The 27,878-nt window shown below is 43.3% G+C and overlaps 1 protein-coding gene across 6 annotated transcripts in view; it reads right to left on the reverse strand.

The window, feature by feature from the left end:
• Positions 1 to 27,878, reverse strand: part of MTA3 (metastasis associated 1 family member 3) — a 242,346-nt gene that overhangs the window by 11,722 nt on the left and 202,746 nt on the right. For 3 of the 6 annotated variants that reach the window (XM_041755539.1, XM_041755538.1, XM_041755537.1), the window contains exon 17: positions 14,496 to 18,105. In XM_041755539.1, coding sequence (XP_041611473.1) covers positions 18,080 to 18,105 — 26 coding nt within the window. In that variant the 3' untranslated portion in view covers positions 14,496 to 18,079. Of the gene's footprint in view, positions 1 to 14,494; positions 18,106 to 18,895; positions 18,970 to 27,878 lie in introns of those variants that run through there. The other 3 variants (XR_005987861.1, XR_005987860.1, XM_041755540.1) reach the window with 3 other exon arrangements.

Below are 27,878 nucleotides of genomic sequence, written 5' to 3' on the forward strand. Positions count from 1 at the left end.
GTTGAATGCCTGGGTAGTTGTTACTATCCAGGGAAGCAGCTTCTTGGGAAAAATCCGAGTAGGCTGCTTTACCCTACCCCGTGGAGAGGGGCCGTGTAGCTGTGTGGAGAGAGATGATGAACTCCAAGTGTAAAGTAGAGGAGAGCAATTCTAGTGTCATTTGTGGAGTAACTGCAGGGCTTTGGAGGTGGGGCCTGTGGCCTTGGGTAAGGCAGAAATCAGTAGATGATCCATAAAAGAATCATTCCAAATTCCAACTCTGGTCAGCTCATCCCTTGCATAAACTTGCCCGTGGCCCTCTTCTGCCCTCAGAATAAACCCTGAATGTCTAGCCTCTGTCTGGGCTAAGCCCTGAGGTACCACCTGAGCTCCCAGCATGCGTGGCCCTCCCTCAGCTCTGAAAGCACAGAAAACATCTACCTGAAGAAATTCTCTACTGTTCCCACTGTTCTAGACTCATCCAGAAATTATCCTCCCAGAGCCTTACTGGCTCAGATGCCCATCCCATGTGCCCCCATAGCACCCATAGCTTCTCCTATCCTGCCACTGCTGGACCTATTAGAGTCTGCGCCCTACCCCCCACCCTATAGGCTCCCTAAGGGCAGTCACTGTGTTCTCCTCACTACCAATCCCCAGTTCTACCTAGCCCATAGGACAGGTGTCCTAGACTCACCTTATATTTTACCCCAATTATTATCAGTAACACCCTCCTTCAGTATGTTCCTCAGCTGCCTCTTACTGGTTCCCAAAGGACTTACTCAGGAGCCATTCCCAGATTATTTCTAGAGAACTGTTCCTCACTTCATCAGCCCCAAATGCTGGTGGCCCTGGAGAGAAAGAAATAGCTCTTCCCAAATGACCTCAGCCAGTTCCTTACCTGGCTTTGGAGAAGGGAGAGAACCCACCTTTGACAAGAAGGTATTTGCAAATGCCTCATCAGATAAAGGGCTAGTATCCACAATCTATAAAAAACTTATCAAACTCAATACCCAAAGAACAAATAATCCAATCAAGAAGTGGGCAGAAGACATGGACATTTTTCCAAGAAGACATAAAAGTGGCCAAAAGACACATGAAGAATATGCTCAACATCACTTGGCATCAGGGAAATATAAATCAAAACCACAATGAGGTATCACCTCACACCGATCAGATTGGCTAAAATTAACAAGTCAGGAAAGGACAGGTGTTGGTGAGGATATGGAGAAAGGGAAACTCTTTTACACTGTTGATGGGAATGCAAGCTGGTGCAGCCACTCTGGAAAACAGTATGGAAGTTCCTTAGAAAGTTGAAAATAGAGCTTCCCTATGACCCAGTAATTGCACTACTAGGGATTTACTCCAAAGATACAAACGTAGTGATCCAAAGGGGCACCTGCACCTCAATGTCCAGAATATCCAAAATATCCTAAATATGGAAAGAGCCAAGATGTCCATTGACAGATGAATGGATAAAGAAGAAGTGGTATAGGGGCACCTGCGTGGCTGAATGGTTGAGTGTCTGCCTTTGGCTCAGGTCGTCATCCCAGGGTTCTGGGATCAAGTCCTATGACAGGCTCCCTTTGGGGAGCCTGCTTCTCCCTCTGCTTATGTCTCTGCTTCTCTCTATATATCTCTCATAAATAAATAAAACCTTAAAAAAAAAAGATGTGGTACACGTATACAATGGAATGCTACTCAGCCATCAAAAAGATGAAATCTTCCAATGCAATGACATGGGTGGAACTAGAGGGTATTATGCTAAGTGAAATAAGTCAGTCAGAAAGAGACAATTACCATATGATCTCATTCATGTGGAATTTAAGAAACAAAACAGAGGATCATAGGGGAAGGGAGGAAAAAATAAAACAAGACAAAACCAGAGAGGGAGACAAACCATTAGAGACTCTTAATCATAGGAAACAAACTGAGGGTTGCTGGAGGGGAGGAGGGTTGGGGGATGGGGTAACTGGGTGATGGGCATTAATGAGGGCATATGATGGGAGTGCCTGAGCGGCTTCATGGTTGAGTGTTTGCCTTCAGCTCAGGTCATGATCCTGGGGTCTTAGGATCAAGTCCCGCATCGGGTTCCCCACAGGGAGCCGGCTTCTCCCTTGCCTATGTCTCTACCTCTCTCTCTGTCTCTCATGAATAAATAAATAAAATCTTAAAAAAAATTTTTTTAAAAAGAACCCACCTTTAACTATTGCTTCAGAAATATGGGCCAAACCCCTTCTCATCCCCCCTTTACACACACGTACACATGCGCGCGCACACACACACACACACACACGCACACGAGACTAGGCAGGAATAGTAGTAAGATTTTATTAAAGTTTCAGGAAAAATAGAAAGGAGGCACAACCCATAACTGCTTTTTGAAGTTGCTACTCAACCTAACCCACACTGTGCCACACCCAGTTCCAAAGGCACCCTGACTAGGAACCTTATAAATATATCTATCCATTACTCTTAACATTTCATCACAAGGGATCTACCCATAAAAATCATCAATTACCACATTTTGCCCACTATAACCATCTCCTTTACCTCTACGCTTGTAATACACATACTCCAACCACTAGGGGTACACTTACCAGCAACAAAAAGGGACTTCCCCATCATTCCCCCATCCCCTTCACTGGGGATCTAAAACAACCGTGAGGTAAGTCATTAAATCTCCGTCCTTGAAAATTCCAGCTCCTGTCATTGCACTCCTTGGACGGTCCTGACCTGGGTCTATGTGTCAGAAGCCAGACCTTCAGCAGCCTGAGGCAGCGCCACACCTTAGAATTTAGCCAGACTCACTCCCTGCCTCAGAGAAAGGAGGAAGTTTGGTTGGGCTTCACCTACTTCTGAAGTTTTTCTCTCTAAAATCCTTATTTCCTGCCCCAGAATCAACCTCTGCTCTTGGACCAATGGTTAAAACTTTTGAAGCTGGAGGGAGCAGGGACTGTGAGTCAAGGATAAAATAAGAATAAAAGAAGAAGCCACAGAGAGATTTTAAGGCTGACCTGGCCACACTGAAGCCTTCTCTGTTCCTCCAGTCTCCATTTGTTGGCAGGATTTGCCACTTTCTGTCTACCTTCAGTCCCTTATTCTACGACTTGAGGGACTCCACGAGGGAACTGCTATGATCTGAATGCTGAAAAAATTCCTATGTTGAAAATCAAATGTACCATACAATGGTGTTGAGATGGGACCCTTGGGAGGTGATTAGGTCATGAGTGCAGAGACCCCGTGCTTATACAAGAGGCCCAGGAAAGCTCCCTTGCCCCTTTCCCATGTGAGAAAACAGCAAAAAGCCAGCCTGGGAGGCAAGCTCTCATCAAACACTGAATCGCTGGCACTGGAATCTTGGATTTCTCAGACTGCAGAACTGTGCGAAAGAAATTTTTGCTGTTTACAAGGCACCCAGTTTGTGGTATTTTGTTTGAGAAGCCCAAATAGACAAAGACGGGAGGTTTCCTCACAAAACCTAGGAGGAAACTCTTGGTGTGTGCATGAACACACATCCATGCATGTAAAGTGCACAGGTGTGTACGTAGCTATGATAGCAAATAAAATATTACCCATTTTCCTGTGTCCCTTCTCACCACATCCCCCTATTTCCCAAACCAGAACTTCGGACATGTGGTTTGATAGGAACTTTCAACTTTGAATACTGAGGTATGTGGAAAAAAAATGAAATAGTGAAACATTTTTCATTTTTTTAAAATTAAAAATAGTGAGATGTGATTTTAAAAACCCAACTGGTGTTATATAGTGCTGGTGACAGTATAATTATCACAGGCTTCTTGGATATATCAAGAGTCATAAAAATATTTATACCATTTGACCAGTGGTCCTATTTCTAGGAATTTATTATAGAAGATGATTGGAAATGTTTGGCAATAGGAGAAGAAAGGGCTTGTAAATGATAGTCATGCTTCTGGAGAGAAGACTGCATCTGTGGCATTGAAATTATGAATAGGAAGACTACATAGCAGAATAGGAAAAATATCACATATTATTACTATTACCTTTTATTTTTATTTTTTCAAAGATTTTATTTATTCATGAGAGACAGAGAGAGAGAGAGAGAGAGAGAGAGAGAGGCAGAGACACAGGCAGAGGGAGAAGCAGGCTCCATGCAGGGAGCCTGACGTGGGACTCGATCCCAGGTCTCTGGGATCAGGCCCTGGGCTGAAGGTGGCGCTAAACCGCTGAGCCACCTGGGCTGCCCTACTATTACTTTTTAAAGATTTTATTTATTTATTTGAAGATGGGGTAGCAGAGAGAGAGAATCTTAAGCAGACTTCCCGCTGAGCACAAAACCCAACTCAGGGCTCGTTCTCACAACCCTGACATCATGACCTGAGCTGAAACCAGAGGTTGGAGGCTTTTTTTTTTTTTTTTTTTTTTAAGATTTTGCTTATTTATTTGAGAGAGAAAGTGAGCAAGAGAGAGAGAGAGAGAGAGCATAAGCAGGGAGGGAGAGAAAGGGAGAAGCAGACTCCCTGACCCAGCAGGGAGCCTGTCGCAGGGCTCGATCCGGGATCATGACCTGTGTTGAAGGCAGACACTTAACCCACTGAACCACCCAGGCGCTCCAAGAGTCAGAGGCTCAAATGACTGAGCCACCCAGACCCGCCACAATTATTTTTTAAATGAGTATTTAGTAGTACTCTTTGAAGGTAGGCAACAGGAACCATCTTAGTAATTTAAGAAATGTATGGAAAAAATATGGTGGCTCACAAACTTGAAGGACTAGAAGAGGACCACGCCTTGGAAAGTGTGGGCCACATCTGTGCCTGGGGGTCTGGGGGCAGTGTAAGGCAGTGGCCAGAATGAATCTGCTCTTGTGTTACTGGGCTCATGGAGTGTGATCAAATGCTTGGTCAGGAGCATGCCTGCACGCAGTGGTATGGCCGATTCTTGTATTTGTCCATCTAACACTCATCCCCCTTTGCTCTTGCTAACAGTATTCCAACTAGGTTCAGGGCATCATCCCAGGATTCATGGGACATGATTAATGTAACCCAATCATAACAGTTTGGTTTCCCCATTCCCAGCCTCCTGGCAGCTAGAGCCATCATCCAGCTCTGGCCATTGAGATCTGGCACGGACTCAACTGTGTTCCCTCCAAATTCATGTTAAAGCTTGAACTCCTAATATGATTGTATTTGGAGGTAGGGCCTTTAAGGAGGTAATTAAAGTTAAATGAGGTCATAAGGGTCATAGTCCAATATGAGTGCTGTCCTTATAAGAGACATAAGAGAGCTCCAACTGCCCTCCTATAAGGGCCTTTTGAGGATTTAGGAAAAAACAGCCATCTGTATACCAGGAAGAGAGGCTTCATCAGAAACAAACCCTACTAGACCTTGATCTTGGACTTTGCTTCTTTTGGTTGCTGGCATCTGTGTAGTTGTAAATGACAGCCCATAGCCATCTCCAGAATGGCCCAACACTATCTATCCCCCTGCCAGGGCCAGACACTGTCTAATTGGACTAATGGAGCTGAGTCAGGGTCATGGCTATTTTCCAGGGATGACCTGCATGTCTTGGGGGATCCCAAATCTTTCTTGGAGTCTGAGGGAATTCCCAGAATCCTCCCCATAAATCCCTCTTTGGTTATAAACCATACAGAAGCAATTTCTGCTACTTGCCACTTGACCACCACCAGCATTCAGGTGTCCTTTATGGTGAATGTCCAGAGACTGTAGCCACAGGTCCCAGGCAGCAGACCCACATCAATGGAGTTGGGCTGAGTCTCATCCCCCTGCCAAGTCAGTAATAACTGAGAGGACTCCCTGGGCCTTGTGTTGAGCTGGGCCACCTAACAGGTTAGCCTAACAAGGAAATGGCCAAGACAAGGAAATTGGTCTTTCGTGGCCAAAAGTGCTTCTCCATCACTTTTGCCAAAACACACCCTGAAGGTAAGGAGCTCAAAGTTCCTGGGCTTCCATTTCACAGATAAGTGAAGGACTCTGTCCAGACAGTAAGTTAGGCCTCTTTGATTTGTACTAAGTGGAGGAAGTCTTGCCAAGTAGTGGAGAATCTGAATCACTCCAGAGTTTTCCGTAATATGCTTAGTGTTGAGCTACATTCAAGAACTGGGACCAAAGGGTACTCGGGTGATTCAGTTGGCTAAGCATTGGACTCTTGATTTTTGGCTCACATCACAATCTCGGGTCTACGCTGGGCATGGAGCCTCCTTAAGATTCTTTCTGCTCCCATGCTCAAGTGTGCGCTGCTCTTTCTCATTTGCTCTAAAAAAAAAGAACTGGGACCAAGGAGACCTGACTACTCTTCTCTAGGAAAAGCCTAGTCATCAATCATATGCAAACACCACCTAGAATTTATAAGGTAGTCTTTGTAGGCTTTTTTGCCCCAATCTTGGACCTTGTCAAATCTTGCTTAGGGCAGCTGGGTGGTGTGGTAAGTTAAGCATCTGACTCTTGGTTTCAGCTCAGGTTGTGATCTCAGGGTCCTGGGATTGGCCCTGCGTCGGACTCCACACTCAGTGTGTAGTCTGCTTAGGATTCTCTCTGTGCCCCTCCCCCTTGCACTCTCTTTCTCTCTCTAAAATAAATCTTTAAAAAACAAACACACAAACCTGTGCTTGTATAGAAAGCAAAGCCAAGCCAAATCAGACACAGTGGAATTTGGAATCTAAACCAGAGAGAGAAAAAGAAAGAGGGAGAAAAGGGGAGGGGAAGAAAAAGAGAGAGGGGGAAGGAGAGGGTACTGAGGAAGAGAAAGAGGGATGGAGGGAGGGAAGGAGATAGATATAAGATGGGTCCTCCCTAGGACAGCAGATTTCCATTGACCTGCAGGAGGGACGAGGGAAGGTGATGATAAATGATATAATGGTTTATAGAGGTCTGAGTTAAATACACAAACAGAAGGTTAAATAAATAAACTTTTTAAAAAGTGTGGTAGCCAAGTATTATTTTTTAATAATGCTCAAAATTCCTGACAGAAGCTGTCGATATTTTGTCTTCCCCAAATCAAATCCTCTCTTAAACACACATTTCTAAGTGAAAGAATCACCGATCTGAAAAGGCTATATACTATATGATTCCAACTAACTAACATTCTAGAAAAGGTCAAGCTATGCAGACAGTAAAAAGTTCAGTGGTTGCCCGGGAACAGGGGAGGGTGCCAGGGCTGGAGAGTGAGGGAATGAACAGGAAGACCACAGAAGATTTTTAGGGCAGTGAAAATACTCTGTGTAATACCATAATAATGGATACATGTCATTTCTTTTATAAATAAAATCTTAATGAAAAAAGAATAAAATCCTAGAGAGTATCTTTCACACCTAAAATCGTCTTTGAGATTTCCCAGCGGGTCCCTAGAAAGTCACTTTTTGTTTAACTTTGTAAAAAGAGGGGTATTACAAGTAATTACGTTTATCTGATACATTACCATTAATGAGCAGCACAGGAAGTTTGGTTAGATCAAGATATACTTTCATTTGGCTAAAATGTTAACATAAAATTTTCAGAAATTGTATACTACATAGGAAGTTCTAGAGAATTGTCATTGCCCTAGCTGTCCATAATATGTTTCTATTGATCAGAGTCCTGGTGCTGCTTTGCCTAATATTAGACAAAAACAAGAAAGTGTTATCAATCATAATTTGTTGTTTTTAAAATGTTAACTTAGTTGCAACTTTACTTCTTTGATTTGAATCTAGCACCTTTGTGGCCAATGGTTTTTTTTTTTGTTTTTTTTTTTGGTTTTTGAATTAGAGATTCATATCGCTTATTCATGGGGTTTTAATACACAGGCATTTACCACCTAATCCAAATTTACAGCATCTCTTTCCTTGATATTTGATGTAGTTTTGGAATATAGGTGAGGTTTGGTGGGGTGAGGTCCAGAGCCAATGACCAGGAAAAAATTCTTGAGACATCTTTGGTGCAAATGGTGGTTTTATTAAAGCATGGGGACAGGACCCGTGGGCAGGAAGAGCTGCTGTCCCTGGCTTGTGAGGGTGGCTGATTATATACTTGGGAGCTGAGGGAAGAAGGAGAAGGGAGGCTTCAAAAGGATTTTTGTATGTTAAAGAAGACTTACAGGGGATCCCTGGGTGGCGCAGTGGTTTAGCGCCTGCCTTTGGCCCAGGGCGCGATCCTGAAGACCCGGGATCGAGTCCCACGTCAGGCTCCCGGTGCCTGGAGCCTGCTTCTCCCTCTGCCTGTCTCTCTCTCTCTGTGTGTGTGACTATCATAAATAAATACAAAAAAAATTAAAAAAAAAAAAAAGACTTACAGGATATTAGAGGCCTTGTCATTGTCAAATTAAGGTTGTTTTTTTTCCCTCTAACAAGGCATTAACACTAAGACAGTTCGGAACTTCCTAAAGGAATGTCACAGATATCCCACCCAGGAGTGTGTGTGGGGTGGTTTGCAGGGTGTGAGCTTGTGCTTTGTGCTCAGCTAACTAACCTTCTATTCCCCATCAATGTTCTTAACATATTCTTGGTGTCAAATAAAAGATCAAATCCAGATTTAGTAAGGAAAGATTTTATTTGAAGGATTCTACAGGGTGGGGGAGGAGTGGAGGAGGGACAATTGCAAGGAGGGATGAGGGACAGCATATGTGACTACTCTAACAGAGAATCCCTAAGATCTGTATGTGTCACATGGGTTAAGCAAAAAGAGTTTTTCTTTTATATTTTTTATTATTATTATTTTTTAGTTTATTTTTTATTTTATTTATTTTATTTTTATTTATTTCTTTTTTTAGTTTTTAAATTTTATTTTTTATATTTTTATTTTTTATTTTATTATTATTATTTTTTTATTTTTATTTTTTTAGAGTTTTTCTTTTATAGAAAAGAATGGGTGTGAGGAAGTGGGGTGAAAGGATGGCATGATAGGATAGTAAATTAGAGTTTTACCCTGAGGCCAGCCTATTCTCCAGAGGGTTTGTGTGCTGGCTCAGGCTGAGGGCGGGCCAAAGTTGAGGGGTCTGTAGGAAGGAGGGAATCTTACCCAAAGTTTGGTTTAAAGAGCATTTTGGGGACACCTGGGTGGCTCAGAGGTTGAGCATCTGCCTTTGGCTCAGGGCATGATCCTAGGGTCCAGGATCAAGTCCCACATCAGGCTCCTTCTGGGGCTCCTTCATCAGGCTTCTCCCTCTACCTGTGTCTTTGCCTCTCTCTCTCTGTCTCTCATGAATAAATAAATAAAATCTCAAAAAAAAAAAAAAAAAAGAAAAAAAAGAAAAGCATTTTGTTGCCAGTGATCAGTAGGGACCAAACAATTCAGGTAATCCTTTATGAGGCAAAGCTCAATGAACTCCAAAAGAGATAAAATCAAAGAAACCCACACTGAGACATATTAGAAGCAAACTTTCAAAAGACATAGGACAAAGAGAGCATCTTAAAAGCCACAACAAAGAAGTGAATCATCACATACAGGGTGCCCTCAATAAGATAGCAGATTTCTCATCAAACACTTTGGAGGGCAGCAGGCAGTGGACCAGTATATCCCAAGTGCTAAAAGAAAACTGTCAATCAAGAACTTTGTATACAGTAACTGTCCTTCAAAGGTGAGGGAGGAATTAAGACATTCCCAGTTAAACAAAAACTGAGAGGGAGTTTGTGACCACAAGACCTGCCTGGCAAGACATGATGAAGGGAATTCCACAAGTTGAAATCAAAGGACAGTAACTCAGCTCCATGCTCACTGTGGAGTCTGCTTGTCCCGCTCTCTCTACTCCTCCCCTACTTGTGCTCTCTCTCTCCTTTCAAATAAATACACAAAATCTTAAAAAAAAAAAAAAAAAAAAAAAAAAAACAAAGGACAGTAACTTGAAACTACATGTAAAGATTTTGATAAAGGTAAATACATGGGTACTTATTTAAGGTAGTATTATTGTAATAATGGTTTGTAACTGTACTTTTGTTTGCTTTCTACGTGATTGCGGAGACCAAAAATTGAAAGAAAAACAATTATTAAAAGAATTAAAAGAAAAAAAAGAATTAAAAGAAAGTATAAAAGAATATTACTATAACTTTGGTTTCTAACTCCAAATCTTTTTTTACATAATTTAGGAGACTAATGCACTTAAAAGAATCATGAGTTTATGTTTTGGAGCACACAATATATAAAAATGTTATTTTGTGACATCAACAACCAAAAGGGGTAGGGACAGAGCTATAAAGAAACAAACTTTTTTGTATGTTATTGAAGTTAAGCTGATATAAATTCAAATTAGAGTTATAACTTTAGCATGCTAACTGCAATCCCCATGGTAACCACAAAGAAAATAGCTACAGAATATACACAAACAGAAATTAAACACTTCACTACCAAAAAATCAACTAAACACAAGACAGTAATATAGGAATAAGAAACATATAAAATTATAGTACATGTAGAAAACAAATAGAAGTCTCCCCCCTTATCAGTAATTACTTTAAATGTAAGTGGATTAAATTCACCAATCAAAAGACAGACATTGGCAGAATGGATAAAAACATCTGATCCAACTCTATGCTATCTACAAGAGACACACTTGAGATCCAGAGACACAAACGGGTTCAAAATGAAAGGAGGGAGGCAGCCCAGGTGGCTCAGCGGTTTAGTGCCATCTTCAGCCCGGGGCGTGATCCTGGAGGCCCCAGGATCGAGTCCCACGTCGGGCTCCCTGCATGGAGCCTGCTTCTCCCTCTGCCTGTGTCTCTGCCCCTCCCTCTCTCCCTCTCTCTCTCTCTTTCGAACAAATAAATAAAATCTTAAAAAAAAAATGAAAGAAGGGAAAAAGATATCCCATACTAATAGTGACCAAGAGAGCAGGGGTGACTATACTTAATATCAGATAAAATAAAAAAGGTTTACAAAGAATATTATATATTGATAAAAGGTTCTGTACCACAAGATGACATAACAGCTGTAATCATTCATGTACTTAATGACAGACCATCACAATATATAAAGCAAAATCTGACAGAATTGAAGAGAGAGATAGACAGTTCTACAACAGCAAAGACTTCGCCACTCCACTCTTGATAATGGATAGAACAACCACACAGAGACAAGTAAGGAAACAGAGGACTTAAACAACACAATAAACCAACTAGATCTAGCCAATGTGTATAGAACACTCCACCCACAGCAACAGAATACACATTCTTTTCAAGTGTACATGGAACATTTTCCGGGATAGATATTTTAGACCATAAATTAAGTCTCAATAGGTTTAAAAAGATAGGTATCATACACAGTATCTTCATCCACAACAGGATGAGATTAGAAATCAGTAACAAAAGCAAAACTGGAAAATTCATAAAACTGTAAAAAAGAAACAATACAGTTTTAAACAACCAATGGATCAAAGAAGAAATCATGAGATAAATAAGAAAATACTTAGAGATGAATGAAAATGAAAATAATTAAAAATAAAGATAGAGCTACCATATAATCCAGCAATTCTACTTCTGGATATTTATCCAAAGGAAATAAAATCACTGTCTCAAAAAAAAAAATCTGCACCCCCATGTTTGCTGCAGCATTATTTACAATATCCAAGACATGGAAACAACCTAAGTGTCCACTGAGAGATGAATGGATAAAGAAAATGTGGAGTGTATGTGCACACATGCATGCACACATACACAGAAGAATATTATTCAGCCATAAAAAGAAGGAAATCTTGCAATTTGTGAGAACATGGATGGACCTTGAGGCATTATACTAGAAATAATTTTTTTTTAATTTTTATTTATTTATGATAGTCACACAGAGAGAGAGAGAGAGAGAGAGAAAGAGAAAGAGAGAGAAAGGCAGAGACATAGGCAGAGGGAGAAGCAGGCTCCATGCACCGGGAGCCCGACGTGGGATTCGATCCCGGGTCTTCAGGATCGCGCCCTGGGCCAAAGGCAGGCGCCAAACCTCTGCGCCACCCAAGGATCCCTATACTAGAAATAATTCAGAGAAAGACAAATACTGTACAATCTTACCTACATGTGGAATCTGAAACAACCACCACCAAACTCATAGATATGGAGAACAGATTAGTTGTTGCCAGAGGTGAGAGGTAGGGAATGAGAGAATAGGTGAAGTTGGTCAAAAGGTACAAACAAAAGGTCATAAGAGAAACAAGTCCTGGGGATGTTATTTATAGCTTGGTGACTATACTTCAATACTGTATTGTATATTTGAAAGTTACTAAGAGAGTAAGTCTTAACATTTCCCATAAGAAGGGCCTCTGGGTGGCTCAGTCAGTTAAGCATCTGCCTTTGGCTCAGGTGATGATCCCGGAACTGAACCCCAGATCAAACTCCCTACTCAGAAGGGGAGCCTGTTAATCCCTCTCCCTCTGCCTCTGCTTGTGTGCTCTCTCACTTGCTCACTCTGTCTCAAATAAATAAAAGCTTTTTTTTAAAGATTTTATTTATTTATTCATTTATTCATGAGAGACACACACACAGAGAGAGGCAGAGACACAGGCAGAGGGAGAGGAGAAGCAGGCTCCATGTAGGAAGCACGATGTGGGACTCAATCCTGGGACTCTGGGATCATGCCCTGAACCAAAGGCAGACGCTCAACCGCTGAGCCATCCAGGCATCCCAAATAAAGGCTTTTTTAAAAAGTTCCTATAAAGAAAAAAAACTTGCATGGCTATTAACTAAATTTATTGTGGTAATCACTTTGCAGTGTACATATATCATATGATTATTTTGTACACCTAAAACTAATACAATGTTTTATATCAATTATGTCTCAATTTAAAAAAGAAAAAGTTAAGAAAACTTAGCAAAGAAAACAAAACACCTAGCAGTAAGGAGGAGCCTCTCCCGGAGTCCCTAAATGCACAGTGGGGATTCCAGACTTACATCTCATCTAGCAGTAACAAAGCAGCTCCCCCTTTATCCTGCCAGAGAGTCTCACACAAGGCTTGCTAAAACAGAATATTTAAATAACATCTAGAGTTTCACAGATAATGCTCAAGATGTCCAGGTTTCAATCAAAAGCACTCAACGAAAGTACCAAGAACCATCAGATTCTTGGCTTGAATGAGAAAAGACAATCAACAGATTGTCAACATTGTGATGTCACAGACATTAGAATTGTCTAACAAGGATTTTTTTTTTTAAGATTTTATTTATTTATTCATGACAGACACAGAGAGAGAGGCAGAGACACAGGCAGAGGGAGAAGTAGGCTCCATGAAGGGAGCCTGATGTAGGACTCAGTCCCGGGACTCCAGGATCACGACCTGGGCAGGCGCCAAAACCGCTGAGCCACCCAGGGATCCCCTTTAATGAGGATTTTAAAGAAGTCTTCAGAAAAATGCTTCAGTGAGCAATTATGAACACACTTGTGACAAATGAAAAAAAAAATCTCAGCAAGGCTGCTGTGTTTCATGCATCCTGAGGGGTCCCTTACTTCCACAAAACCTTTCCTGACCAGGAGTCCTGCCTTACTGAGCCCTCTATCTCAGAATTCCTGCAAGAACAAACATAGCCTTCATTATAAGGCTCCTGGTCTCTGGTAATCTTGTGTGTGTATGTCTTCCTTCTCTAGTGAAAACTCTGGAAGGAAACTCAGTGTCTCTCTCTCTTTTTATTTTATTTATTTATTTTTTGACAGAGTGCACATGAGTGGGGGAGGGATGGAGCAGAGGAAGAGGGAGAGAGAGAATCTCAAGCAGCCTCCACTCCCAGGATGGAGCCCGATGTGGGGCTCAACACATGACCCTGAGATCCTGATCAGTGTCGAAATCAAGAACTGGATGCCCAACCAAGTGAGGCACCCAGGTGCACCCCCCTTTTCTCTTTTTAAAAAAATCTCTCACAAATCCCAGCAAACAAGGATCACAAACAGGTGTAGTTCACAGACTTGGGCTAAAGGGGTCCCAAGTGGATTTATAATGGCTCTAGCACAGCACTTGAGGCAGAGTCTACACTGCAGTCAAACAGGTTTGAAGTCAAACAAAATACCCAACTGAGAATAATTTCTACCAAGCAGGTTTCAATGCTCAGGGCAATCCGGAAACAGTGGAGAATGCTAGGCATTCAGATTGGGCTCCCTCCACCTTTAAGAAAACTCAGACATTTCTTTTCTACTTACGGGCCTGAGAAGAAGGTGTTGGGCTTTCATCTATGTGGTGTGCAGCTCCTGGGTCCCTTCACCTGCTCTGTAGCCTTTCTCTCACACGGGGGCCCAGCATACAATGCTGGGCACAGCAGGGCCAGAGTTGTTGATGGGGAAAGGTTACTCCTCCTACCTCCAGGCTAAGGGCACGCAAGGGTCCATGGCCACCTCCTGGAGTGACCTAGCTTCATGAAACCTCCATGCCCTCAGGATGTGGCTTTATGAGGCAGTAGGAGAAAATGCAGACCCTGGGAAAAGTTCCCTGAGAGTCTCAGTGTGGCTGGGGAAAATCAGCCTAACCAGCCTGGTCTGTGAGTTCTGCAGGGAGACAGGGAACCCAAGACAAGGGGCATCTGATGCTGAGGGCTGGGGCGAGCATGCACCAAGCCTTACAGCTGAGCCACCATCCCAGGAAAGCACAGCATCAAACCAGACATGATCTCCAGAAATTTATTGGAAACACAATACAAATTGATTAGTAGATGGGATCTACTTACAGACATTCCACACTAATATGATGCTCAGAATGAATTATCCTGCGGAAACACTCATGACCACTTATGTATGGTCTGGGCCAGTGTTCTCTGGCAGGGCAAGTCAGAACTTGGGGGCCAAGGGATGGAAAGGAAACTTCCATGGCTTTCTTGAGGGGAACAGTGAGGTGCGGTGGCTAAATTGGGTAAATTCCCCCAAAGGAAAACAGGGACAACTGTTAAGAATAAAGGCTTTACCCCTCCCTTCCAAAAACATTTTCCTCTTTAGGTGAGTGAATCTACAAAGCCCCCTACCCCAGGGGGAGGCAGTTCCAGTTCCTCCATCTATCCTCCCCGGAGTCTTAGGATAGCACGGGGTACAAACACTGGGCTGGACATGACATGGGGAAAACCCAGGCCATGCATGTCCCAGCCTGCCTTCCCCACTCTGCTCTGAAAGGTGGGGGCTGAATGCTGCCACGTGCCTGTGCCAGGACCCCAGGTCAGCTGGCCTCCAGCTGGGCTTCCCTAACCAGAGGTACCTGAAGAACCTGTAGGGCAGGAGAAAAGGAGAAGCCAAGCTATTCCTCCCCACACCTGCCAGGGGGATTGTTTCCAGCAGGGACCCTGCTTCCTCGAGGCCCCAGCTCCCACCAGATAGGCCTTCCATGGTCCCCAGTTCCTCCCAGTGGCCCCAGTCCCCCTGCTCTGGTAACATGGTTTCTCCCCTGTGTCCCACCAGCCCCTGGTGGTGGCAGTTCCCCACCTCTGGGTTGCCGCTTGTTCTCCTGCATGGCCTCTCGGCTCTTCTGGTGTCTGTGTTCAATGATTCTCTGGATAAAAGCCCCTGTTTTCAATATTTGGAGTGGCCTCTGTTTCCCTGGTTGCATGCTGACTGACAAACCAGGCTGTGGGCAAAGTGGAGCTGTGAGAGGTGGGCTAACACCCAGTCTGTCTTCCTCTTTGCCACCATCTCTAGGGGGGGGCAGGTGGTGATGGCAGAGTGGGAAAATGGCTTGTGAGCTTCCGTGTCCTCATCCAAGGGAGCACAGATCAGGCTCAGCACAGCGCCACCAGGCACACCTGATGTGGGCCGTGCAGATACACCCACATATCTAGCCCACAAGTTCACTGCACAATGCTGACATACCCTTAACACACACAGCGGAAACACTGTGGCCCTAGAAAGGGCTGGGTGGCTGGGAAACGTTCTCAGCACCAACTGCTCAGAATGGCCAAGGCAAATGTTAGAGCTTCCTTGGTGTCATTTCTTTATTCCCTTGAGTGTTCAATCAGAATGCTGGGGAACTTTCCAGAGATGAAGTGAGAACAAAAAGATCTTAGTCAACATCCTCTTTGTAGGAGGATGGGGCTGCAGAACCAGGAGCTCTTACTACAAGGTGAAGGAACAGCTTTCCTCACACATGTGGCTCAAAAGGAGCAGCGCTTTCTCCAAAGATAAAAGTAAACTACAACCAGGGTGGGGGCACTCCCTGTACTTCCTGCACACTGGCCTTGGCCCTGGTCTCCAACTTTCCTGGGCCTGGGTGAGGAGGGCCTCTCCCAAAAGGCAGAGTGAAGGCTGGCAGCAGAGTCACAGAAGTGGACTTTTCTCATCTCAACAGTCACATTTCACACGGGTCAGGAGAGGCGTGTGAAAGGGCCAGGGAGCCATTGCACACCCTGTGCCCATGTGCGACAATAAATCCAGGGCAGGACACAGAGACAGCTTTCCCATGTCTTTCTTTAGAGAGAACATACCACATGGCATGTGATGCAGAGTGCCATTTGCTTCCCCTCCCTGGGTCTTTGCAGAGGGGGCTTCTCTCTGGAGAACCCTGAGGGCAATTCCTGTCACCTCTGCCCTACTCACTGGGTACCTCTAACACGGGCCCATAGTCGGGGCCCTGAGCCAAGACCCAGAACAGCTCCAAGAGTTAGCAGTGGTGAGAACATCCACAGGTCACCCTTGCAAAAGCCAAAGATGAGAAGCAACTCCTTAGAAGGGAAGCCACGTGGGCTGCAAAACTGGAGATTGAGCTCTGGGCATCACCTTCGGCCAGCCGTCATCCATCACATTCTCTTTTCTGAGCTGAACCCAGCCTCCAAGGATCTGGGTACCGTCATTTTAGTGATACCTCAACTCTGCTTCAGGGCTGGGGGCGGGAGGGGAACAACTCAATTGTAGTCATTCTATCCTGGAACCACCTGGCTGTTTGGCCATCCAGTGGCAGACCCCAGGGACAGCTGGAAGGCCAGACTCCAGTTTTCTTTCACAGTGCTGTGAGCCTGTGGCCTGTGGCTGCAAATGGAGGACAGGGAAGCAGCCAGATTCTTATATGCTCGGGGAGTTGTGGGGCACTAATTTATTCCTACCCCTGCAGCTGTGTGCACAGTGCTGCAGAATGGCCAGCCAGTGGTGCCAGCAAAGGCTGGTGCTGAGGGCAGACAGGAAGGACCCAAGCCAGTGAAAACTGGGTCACAGGCACATGTCCTAGGGCCTAGGCGCATGTGTTCACAGCAATGTCTGAGCTGGAATGGAGAGGGGAGCTCGTGGTGTCATATATACACACTCACCTGCAAACACACTTCTCTTGTTTCACCCTCCTAGGCCAAACAGATTCCATCTGCTTAAAATAAACCTGGGTGATTTGTGACTCGTTGAAGGACTGACCTGGCTGCAGTAGTTCGGCGGCTGGCTTGGCTGTCAGGAAATAGGGCAGTACACGGATGGCTTGCCACAGTGATATACACGCTTAGCTCGGTTTAAACATCTGCTTTTGCTGGAGCTGTCTGGGGCCAGCAGAATCAAGTAGAACACCAGCTTCTCTCCAACAATAAAATACAGATGATATGAAGAGTTCACAGGCTTATGGAAGAATGATTTTCTCATTTTTTTTTTCAGAATCTCATAATTCTGTACCTAGGAGGGGTCAAGGGGGGGGCGAATATAGGATGCAGGGGTAAGAGCAAAACTTTCCCATTAAAAAAATAAATAAATAAAGATGAAACCTATTGAGAAAAAGCCAAGTGACAGTAACAGCGAGGATGAGGGGCAGGTATCATGAAGTGCATAAACACTGGCACTTTTCTTAAGAAAAATCCATTCAGAAAGCTGCCATGTCCTTCCATTAGAGCATCAGAGCACCAACAGGGCTGAGCTGACACATGCAGGGCAGCAGCAGCTCTGAGCTCTCCTCTGCCTGGGGAGCTGCGGTGCCTGGGAGCAGAGTGCTGGACAAGGAGGAGGCTGAGGGGCTCTCTTCACTCCTCAATTTTCAGGCAGGTCCCGCCGTGGGACAGTTAGGTCTCTGAGAGGAAAGCGAGGTGACATTGATTCACACGTGGAGACGCAGCTCTGGGGATGTGCACCCCTATAGTTTCCTCCCCTGCCTCACTGAGTCTCCAGGAGGCACCGCAGGTCTCCCACTGGAATGTGCTGGAAATAGGACTGCCTCCTTCCCAGAAACAACTGTGAACATCAGCGGGACAGTGTAGCGAGTCTTGGCTTATAGGATGAATAGGGGTAGCTCAGTCGGACACGCAGCATGTGAGTTCTGGGGAAGGAGAGAAATGGGGCTCAATGTTAATGCAGTTCTGACCATGGCAGCAAGGTGAATGCAAGGACCGAGCCATCCCTCCCACCAACAATGTCACAAATGTCAAGGAAAGGCAGTCACGCATTAATCTACACAAAAGCTTACAGGGTAGTTTAAGGTTGGACTAAAAGGAAGTCTAACTGAGGCCAAGAAAATACATGAATGACAGTGACATATCCTCATTACAAGCTGGGTTTTGGAAGGGCAGATGTAGTGGTTACTGCCAAGGCAGACATCATACCAGCAGGTCCCGATATGCTTATCAAATCCATATCATGGGCTGTCTCTGACCAGATACTAAGAAATGGGGAGCATGACTGGCCTGGGGGAGACACAACGTGATCTGAAGTAATCATAATTAATGGTAGTGATGTGGGCACTCAGAGGCTAGGAACACATTTTCCTGTAGGGGGCTACCGAATCTCAAATACCCACAGTGTCATAGTGGCCCTCATTCCCACCTCCCCCACCCCCTCACCCCAAACCTTCAACTCTCCTTCCCCAGAGCTGGTCATCTAGAGACGCTCAAGAGAAACAAGTAAATGAAAAGCAGAAGTGGCCTGCAAACTGTATCATTACTATCTGCTGTTACTAAGTTGTGAAACCTTTTGCATGGTTATTAGGAAAGCAGCTAAGAGGGAAGTGGGGTTTGTTTGCTGAAATGGGACCAGGTGCCCCAGCCCAGGGAGTGCTAGAACATTCTCTCCCATCACGCTCTGCAACCAGGAGAGGACACAGGGATGCTCACCTTCACAGCCTCCCGCCATCCTGAGGAAGGTCTGCAGGATGGAACAGAGCTGGGCCTTCACTTCATGAGCCTTTCTAGAATAGGGAGATATATGTACACAGCCTGGTATTTGATAGGGCTCAGCAAATACGTGTTAAATAAAAACCCAGATGATTCCGTTTTGGACTTAGGCCAACCTTTGCTTTATTGAACCTGTTATGGATTATATAATTGCATGATTTAACTTTCACTAGAACCTGGTGAGCATGAGAAAGGTTAGGAACTTGCTCAAGGTCACACAAGCGAGTAAGTGGAGGATTTGAAGCCAGATCTTCCTGATTCAGGTCAAGATCTCTCACTACACTAAGCTGCCACATTCTCCATCCATCCCATTAAAAGCATACTGCCCCCTTCAGCATCTAAGTGAAGGGTTATGTATGTGTCAGGACCTCCAGGATTTCCTAGAAGGTGTTCTCTCTCTCTCTCTTTTGTTTTTTGCAAGGGTTGGAGGATGATGCTCTGTTTTTGTCCAACCTCTGTGGAATGAAGCCATCTGCAAGAAGAGCCACTTCTAAGAGTTTCCCAGGTTTCTGATCTGCCTTGGTAAATTGTACTTCCTTTTATTTGTGTTAAACTTACCTGCTTCAGTTTCTAAAGCAATGCTCTAGCGTCAGAGTTGACACCAGCTTTCATACTGGCCGTGGTTTTAAGATAAAACACGTGAAGTCTGCACTCCTGGCTGGAGAATCACAGTGCTTACCCTTGTAAGGCTATCACTTCGCTGCCCCCTGCTGGGAGCTTCCTCAGTCCCATTGCATTTCCTTGAAGCAAGGATCAAGCAGGATCCAGGTGTGGAGGCCCCAACACAGCAGACAGCCTCAGGGGAAGCCCTCAGATCTCTTTCCTAGATAATGTAGCCCAAAACATTTCCCTTTTTTTGCTTATAAATAAATTCTCAAAAGCATTAATCTACACTTGCTACTTTTGTCTATACTAACCCTGATTCATAAGCGCTTGTTTTTTTTTGTGTTTTGCTGTTTGTTTTGTTTTGTTTTTACAGAATTTTCCCTCTTGGTTTAACTGTTCAGAGATACTTCAGGTCCATGGACTTGGAGATTCTGCACTCTAGCTTAACCAATGCAATGAAAGCAACCTTCTGGGAGGTTTCCAGTTGCTGGATTCTGAGTTCATTTCTCTCCCTTCTGAAACCCAGAGGAGAAACCATCATCAGAATTTTGGAGGTTGGAAAGCAGATACACAAGTGATAACAGACTATGCACTCAAGAAAGCCAAACCTGAAGCTGGCAGTGTGGTAAGCCAAGAACCCAATTTTCCAGAGGGTCCTCAAATGGTTTAGGAATTAACACCAGAGACCATAAGCAGTAGAGGAAGGAGACTGAAGCATGGAGATTAGTTGAAGGCTGTTTGAGAAACAGCTAGACCCCTAGAAGCCCTCCTAATGCCATGCTCTTAGGCAATTGCCTGCCTCCCATAAGTCTGAATGTGTGTCCTCTGAAGAGGACCCACCAGAGGGACTCAGTCCTAGGAGACATCAGGCAACAAGCACATTTGAGGGCAGGGCTGGCTACTCCAAAACTGAGGAATCAAGGAACATATGTCTACTAGATGGTGAGACCTCCAGCATTATTCCCATTTAGCTCCCAGAAAGCATGCAGCTAAACCTAAACTCTGGGAGAAGAGACTATTCTATGATCTGGTGTTTGTCCCCCCACAAAATTCCTATCTTAAAATCCTCATGCCCAATGTGATAGTATTGGGGGGGGGGTGTCTTTGGGAGGTACTTAGGTCACGAGGGTATAAAGAGACCTCACAGAGTTCCCTAGCTCCTTCTACCATGTGAGGACACAGAGAGAAGTCAGCAGTCTGAAACCTGGAAGAGGGCTTTCATCAGAACCTAACCATGCCATACCCTGGTCTTGGACTTCTCAGCCTCTAGAACTGTGGGTGATAAATTTCTGTTGTTTATAAGCAATCCATCTGCAGCAATGTGTTATTACAGCCTGAGTTGATGAAAATAGATGGGAAGAATCTTCTCTGGGAAATGTGACCAGCCTATGAGAGCAGACCTCTAAATAGTAGCATATGAGCCAGCCAACAAACAGCTCAACCTGATCACCATACCATGAAGTGTACTATAAGGCACAGATCTTTCAATCTGATTTTAGTATCCTACTCTTAAACATTAGTAAACAACCACAGGTCACTAGGGAAAAACCTCCAACAGAAATGTCAGAGACCAAAACAAAGAACAAAGAGAAGAATTAAAATTGAAGGAAATAGACTATTCATGGAGAAGAAAACTTAAAAAACAGAAAACACCATCATTAATATCCTCAGAGGAGTAAGAAAAGATACAGCATCCATGAAACACAAACAGTATGCTACTTAAAAAAAAAATTGAGGTGCACCTGGCTGGCTCAGTTGGAGGAGCATATGACTCTTGATCATGGGGTCATGAGTTCAAGCCCCATTTTGGGTATAGAGATTACATAAATAAATAAAAACAAACTTAAAAAATAATTTAAAAAATTTTTAATTGTGAGAACCAAAGGGAGTTGGCAGAGAGCCTAATATCTAGAGTGGTGGGCTAATTTATATTGGGCTAACCTTCCAGCCAATAGCAGTAATAAATTCTGGAAAAAAATTTTTTTGAAATGCCTGAAGGTTCTGGAGAGCAACTAAAAATCAGGCAAAAAATGGAGGAAATATGACCCTTGGGGAAAAAGTGAGATTAGGTGAGACCCACTTTTTCCCATGGGCACTTCCACACAGTACAAAAGGAATATGGCTCAAGCAGAAAACTGCAGTATAATTGGGTTAAGGAATCAGGGAGGATCCAGAGTTTGAGGCTGCCAATACAGCTGGAAATACAGGAGGAGATCCTAGAAAGGAAGAGGACAGGGAAAGGGAAGCCATCAAGTCTATATACACACTCCACTCAAATCACTGGCTGACTCTGGAACTATGTATTCATGAGGTGGGACTCCAAGGGCCCCAGTGGGAAAGATCAGCTGGAAGGCTAAAAACGGCTGAGCAGCAGCTTCAGCAGCTATCTACTGCTGGAAAGACAAATTTTGGAGTTCAAGTTCTGTCAAGTTGAAGGCACCAGGCAAACAGCTTGGTTTTTCCACTGAAATCTCAATGGATTAAGAGCTAAACTGAAATAGATCAGACCTATTGAAGCTTTAAACCAAGCCTCCACAGAATCAAGGTGACCCGCCAATTTAATTGCTTGCTAGAACAAAATGCAACACTCTGCAGAGGGAGATAACAGAACCCAGGGTCTCTACAATTGATCATCCACACTGATTAGTATCCAATAAAAATGAACAGACTGAGGGCCACACTGGATCTCAGCTCAGATTTTGATCTCAGGGTTGTGAGTTTAAGCACTGCATTAGGATCCACACTGGACACAGAACCTACTTTAAAAAAACAAAAAACAAAAAACAGACTGAGCAACTCCTCCAAAGAAAAAAGTTGGTAGAAAATGACTAGTGAATGATTCAGATGTTAGAATTAGCAGATTTGCATATAAAATATTCACTATAAGTTTATTAAAGAATCTATAAAAAAGATGAATATAATGGGTAACAAGATGGTATATTTTAGGAGAAATAGAAAATAACTAACTGGAAATTCTAAAACTGAAAAATACAAAATCTGAAATGAACAATTTGTTAGATGGGATTAACAGCAAATCAATACTGCAGAAGAGGGACCTTAGCTGGCTCAGTCAGTAAAGCATGCAACTTTTGATCTTGGGGTCGTGAGTTCCAGCTCCATTTTGGGAATAGAGTTTACTTACTTTAAAAAAAAAAAAACTGAAGAAGAAAGAATCAATGAACTTGAAGATCTCTAAAAATTATTCAAAATGACAAATAAAGCACATGTACTATATGACTCCATTTATATAAAATTCTAGAAAATGTAAACTAATCTCTGGTGACACAAAGCAGATCAATGGTCACCTGAGATGATGTAGGGGAGATGGGATAGGTAGGAGGTTAGATTATAAAAGGGTACAAGAAAATTTCTGAGGGGATGGATAAATTTATTAAGTGGATATAACCACCCAAGTGATTATGGTGGTTTTATGGTACATACATAATGTTATACTTATCAAGTTGCATATTTTAAATATATGCAGGTGAGGGGTGCCTGGGTGGCTCAGTCGGTTAACTGTTTAACTTATGACTTTGGCTCAGGTCATGATTTCATGGATCATTAGATCAAGCCCCATGTCAGGCCTCTGCACTCAGCAGGGAGTCTGCTTTGGATTCTCTGACTTTCCTTCTCTCTGCCCCTCCCCCCACTCATGCATGCATGTGCACTCTCTCTCTCCTCCTTAAATAAAATCTTTTTTAAAATACTAAATATATATAGTTGAATATCAATTCTGTTTCAATAAAGCTACTTAAGAAATGATAACAGAAAATAGCTTTATATGTTTTTTGTTTTTGTTTTTGTTTTTTTGAGAGAGAGAGAGACAGAGCGCAAGCAGGGTGGAGAGGCATTAGGAGAGGGAGAAGCAGACTCCCTGCTCAGCAGGGAGCTGGATGCAAGGCTCTTTCCAGGACCCTGGGATCATGATGTGAGCTGAAGGCAGATAAGCTTAACCAACTGAGCCACACAGGTGCCCCTGTTTGGGTTTTTAAAATCTGCTAGAATAACATGTGCTGGCTTTAGAGATACTATAAGAATCATTCTGAGTTTAATAAAACTAGAAAAAAATCATTGAAAAATAACCCTAAAAAGAACAGAAGAAAAAGAAAACTGGTGTGATCATGTTAATATCAGACGAAATAGACTTCAAGACAAGGAGTATTAACAGAGCTAAAAAGAATCATTTCACAGTGATAAAAAAAAGGTAAAAAAGACATAAAATTCTAATTATATATATTACCAATAAAAGAACTTCAAAATACTGAGGCAAAAATTGACAAAATAAAGGGAGAAATAGACAAATCTGGCTGGAATATAGAGTTGAGAAAGTCTCCCAGAAAACAGAGCAAAAAACACAGAGGACGAAAACTGGAGAGAAAAAAGAAAATTGGAGGACCAGTGCAGGAGGCCCAATGTCCAATATTTTGACCCTTTCTTCTGCTGACTAGTTCTAGATGCCTTAAATGCGGTCAGCCCTGCTTCCCCAAAGACTCACGCTTGATCTTCCTCACTGGCAACCCTGGGAAGGGGCTCCTGTAGGCAAAGCTGCAATCAGACTGTCATGGAAACAGTCTTCTCAGATTATCTTCTTCTAGGCACCTCCATTTAACAAAGTTGCCTTCAAGCTCACTCCTCAGTTTTACATTAATTACTTTTTGCCTTCATTTATATGTACATAATTGTTGATAAAAATAAATATTTGGTTGAGGGAAGAAAATGCATAGATTATAACTCAGATGTTTTCTGAGCTTAAAGAGAGTACTCAGTCATCTGGAAGGAAAAACAGGAAACAGGAAAAGAGAATAATAATGAGCATCATTGGGAAGCTTAAAATAAACCCAGTGGGGGGGGAGTCCCCAAATCAACTAAACTGTGACAAACAAATCTTTCTATTTCCATTGCCCTGAGGGACCTGCAGATTCAGAACACTTCTCCTCACTTCCATCCTGGGACCCAAAGACACTGCTCAGGAGGATACCTAAATCAGTTGGTTTTTGGAGTTGGTCTTTACCTCCCTGGGGCATTAAGATCTAATACTGATGTCCCAATGGCTCTCTCAGACATATGTACCTGATCTTTAGATGGATGGGTCACACTTCTATGGAAGAGTTGTTTCTCAGGGACTTAATCCCCCTTTTCTGCTGTCTTCCTCACTCTCTTTTCCCAAGCATCTACTCTTCTCCACAAAAAGCCCAGGACCTAGCTCTCAAGTTAGAGGTTCACTTTCTTTCTGAGATTTGCCCTCCACATGACACTGAGAATGGGAATACATTGGGTGAAGTTGGCTAAAAATGTTTCCTATAATGTCCCTTGCAGGTATAATCAAAGACACTTTATTAAGGAGACCAGAGCTGGTCCTGAGAGTTGAGGATCCCTGAGCAACTACCACAGACTTCTGTCACTCTTCTAAGATCTCCATAATACTCAGAGGATGTCAAGTCTAGACCTCTTAGAGGCTCACACACTAGTATATTCCTCAGGAACATTAGTACTTTCCTCAGGAAAGTATTCTCTGGGAGCAACTGATATTAGTAAACCCAGGAATGGTCCCAGGGGCGGCTGATCTGGCATCCTTCTACAATATTCCAAAACACTAAGTTGTTAATTATTCATGCCCAATGCAGTTGGGTCTGTCTTTCTCTACAACATCACCCCTATGGCTTCACAGTATGAGAGAACATCCGCTGCCCTCACATAATGCTTCAATACTCCCGAAACTCTCTAGATATACTAGATATTCTGTCATAATTACTTCACATTCAATAAACCCTGGGGTTATAATGATCCATTAGAAAATACTGGAGAGGGGATCCCTGGGTGGCGCAGCGGTTTGGCGCCTGCCTTTGGCCCAGGGCGCGATCCTGGGGACCCGGGATCGAATCCCACGTCAGGCTCCCGGTGCATGGAGCCTGCTTCTCCCTCTGCCTGTGTCTCTGCCTCTCTCTCTCTCTCTCTCTCTCTCTCTCTGTGACTATCATAAATAAATTAAAAAAAAAGAAAATACTGGAGAAAAAAATTTCAAAGGCACTTTTATCTATTTTTAAATTTTTTTCCCACTTTCATCTATCAAACGAGGTTGTAACATTACAACGTCAGACAAGGAGATCAGAGGCAAGTCTAGGGGCACCTGATGTTCTTCCACAAACAATATTTTGGAAGATTAAAAAAAAAAAACAACTGTAGTCTTTTGAAAGGATATAAAAATGTTGACAGAAGGCGTCCTGTGCCCAAGCATGCCTAGGAATGCCATCAGCTGTTGCTGGCAGTCTATTTTTATTGGGATTTGTGAAGACAGCAGATGCATTCCCAGAGCTCTCTCACTGGTACAATGGATCTCATCACCACCCATTTCCCAGAGTTGGGATGCAAACAGTTGGAGCTGTTGAATCACTGATTCAGAAACAAGTCATCCAAAGGACAGTCTTCACACCCCAGATCATAATATTGTACTTAGAGCCATCCACACTGGATACCCTCTTTATAGGGGACTCAGAAAAATGATATTACTCAATGAGGAAAACAAATAAGGAAAAAAATTAGATCTACAGTGTTATTCACATACCCCTGGGGAAATAAGCCAGAAGACAGCAGATTAAAAAGCAGTTTATTGTACAATTCATCAATTTCCTTGGCTCAGATGCCCTGACTCTGTCCCACTGAAAACTCACCTCTCTTCTGAGCCTGTTGCTTTGGTTTTCCTGACACACTGAATCCTGCTTCAGTAGTACCCTGGGACAAAAGCCTTTATCATCTCAGATGAAAAGAGCACAACTCTAATTGATGTCCCCTCAGTTGTATCACTACAAAACAAAAGTTGTTCTCCAGGGACCCCATTTGATAAAGACAGAGACACAGCAGGTGATCACCCTGTCCCTTTGCACCCAAGCAGAAGAACTGAGGATCTGCTGACTGGAGCAGAGAGGACCAGGGCCTCTTCATAAGGGTGCAGGAGAGGATGAGAGATGTCTGAACAGCCCATCAGCCCCTCTACTCTCCAGACTTTTTCTGACTCAGCCTTCACTCTGAAAAACGTGAAGGAGGATTATACTCCATTCCCTCTGCTGTATAGTCTCTAATTGCAGAAGCCTACAGGGAGCTAAATGAGCCCTCTTTATCAAATGAATTTCCTGTCTTCAATACTCCTTCAAAACTTAATCAAAGGCAATTTCTCTTTATAGATACTGGCCCTTCTGTGCAAATATGCTTTGGAACATACCCATTTACTTTCAAGCAAACCTATGAGTCATTTTTTGAAAATCATATTTTTAGGTAAGAAATAAATGTAGTTATAAGAAAAGTGTTGACATTTTATTTACATATAATCCACATATGACTACAAAAACTTTGGTTGATAACAATTTTCAAAACAAAACGTTAGTGATAGCTCTTCTTTATAGAAGGTGTGGGAAGATAGAGACACCTGGGTGGCTCTGTTGGTTGGGTGTCTGCCTTCTGCTCAGGTCATGGTCCCAGAGTCCTGGGATCAAGCCCCACATTGGGCTTTTTGCTCAGTGGGGAATCTGCTTCTTCCTCTGCTCTCTCCCTACCACTTGTGTTCTCTCTCTCTCTCTCTCAAATAAACAAACAAATAAATAAATAAATAAACTTTTTAAAAAAGTGTGTGTGGGGGGATAGTATCTTAGCACTTAATGAATAGCTACTATGAGTCAGAGTCAATGCTGGGTATACTATAGAATTTAATTTAAACACATTTCAGGGGATCCCTGGGTGGCGCAGTGGTTTCGCACCTGCCTTTGGCCCAGGGTGGATCCTGGAGTCCAGGGATCGAGTCCCGCGTCGGGCTCCCGGCATGGAGCCTGCTTCTCCCTCTGCCTGTGTCTCTGCCCCTCTCTCTCTCTCTCTCTCTCTGTCTATCATAAATAAATAAAAATAAATCTTAAAAATAATAAATAAAATAAACGCATTTCACCCACCATTAGGTGATTCTGTGAATTTTCTTTTCTCTTATTTCTTTTTTCTCCCCTCTCTTGGACATTAATATAGTTCTTATGTTCTACATTCTACATACAGAAAAAGTAGGGATGGGGGTATAATATGGGCAGAAGAGTTTCACAGAGGCAATGGTGGCTTACAATTCACAGGCTAAGCACAGAAAAATACCTACTATGTTCCTTTCTATAATTCCAAACACATACCCATCTCTCATACATAGAAAACATAAACATTTCCCAGATACTTGCTGCACTCAGCATATGAATCACATAAATCTGGGACCTTATTTACCTGTTGGCAACAACCCTTGACTGGAGCATTTTAAATCTCATCTCCGCTGTTTGTTAGCAGTGTGGCTTTAGGC

The sequence above is a fragment of the Vulpes lagopus genome, chromosome 5 (assembly GCF_018345385.1).
Source record: "Vulpes lagopus strain Blue_001 chromosome 5, ASM1834538v1, whole genome shotgun sequence".
Classification (NCBI taxonomy): Eukaryota; Metazoa; Chordata; class Mammalia; order Carnivora; family Canidae; genus Vulpes; species Vulpes lagopus.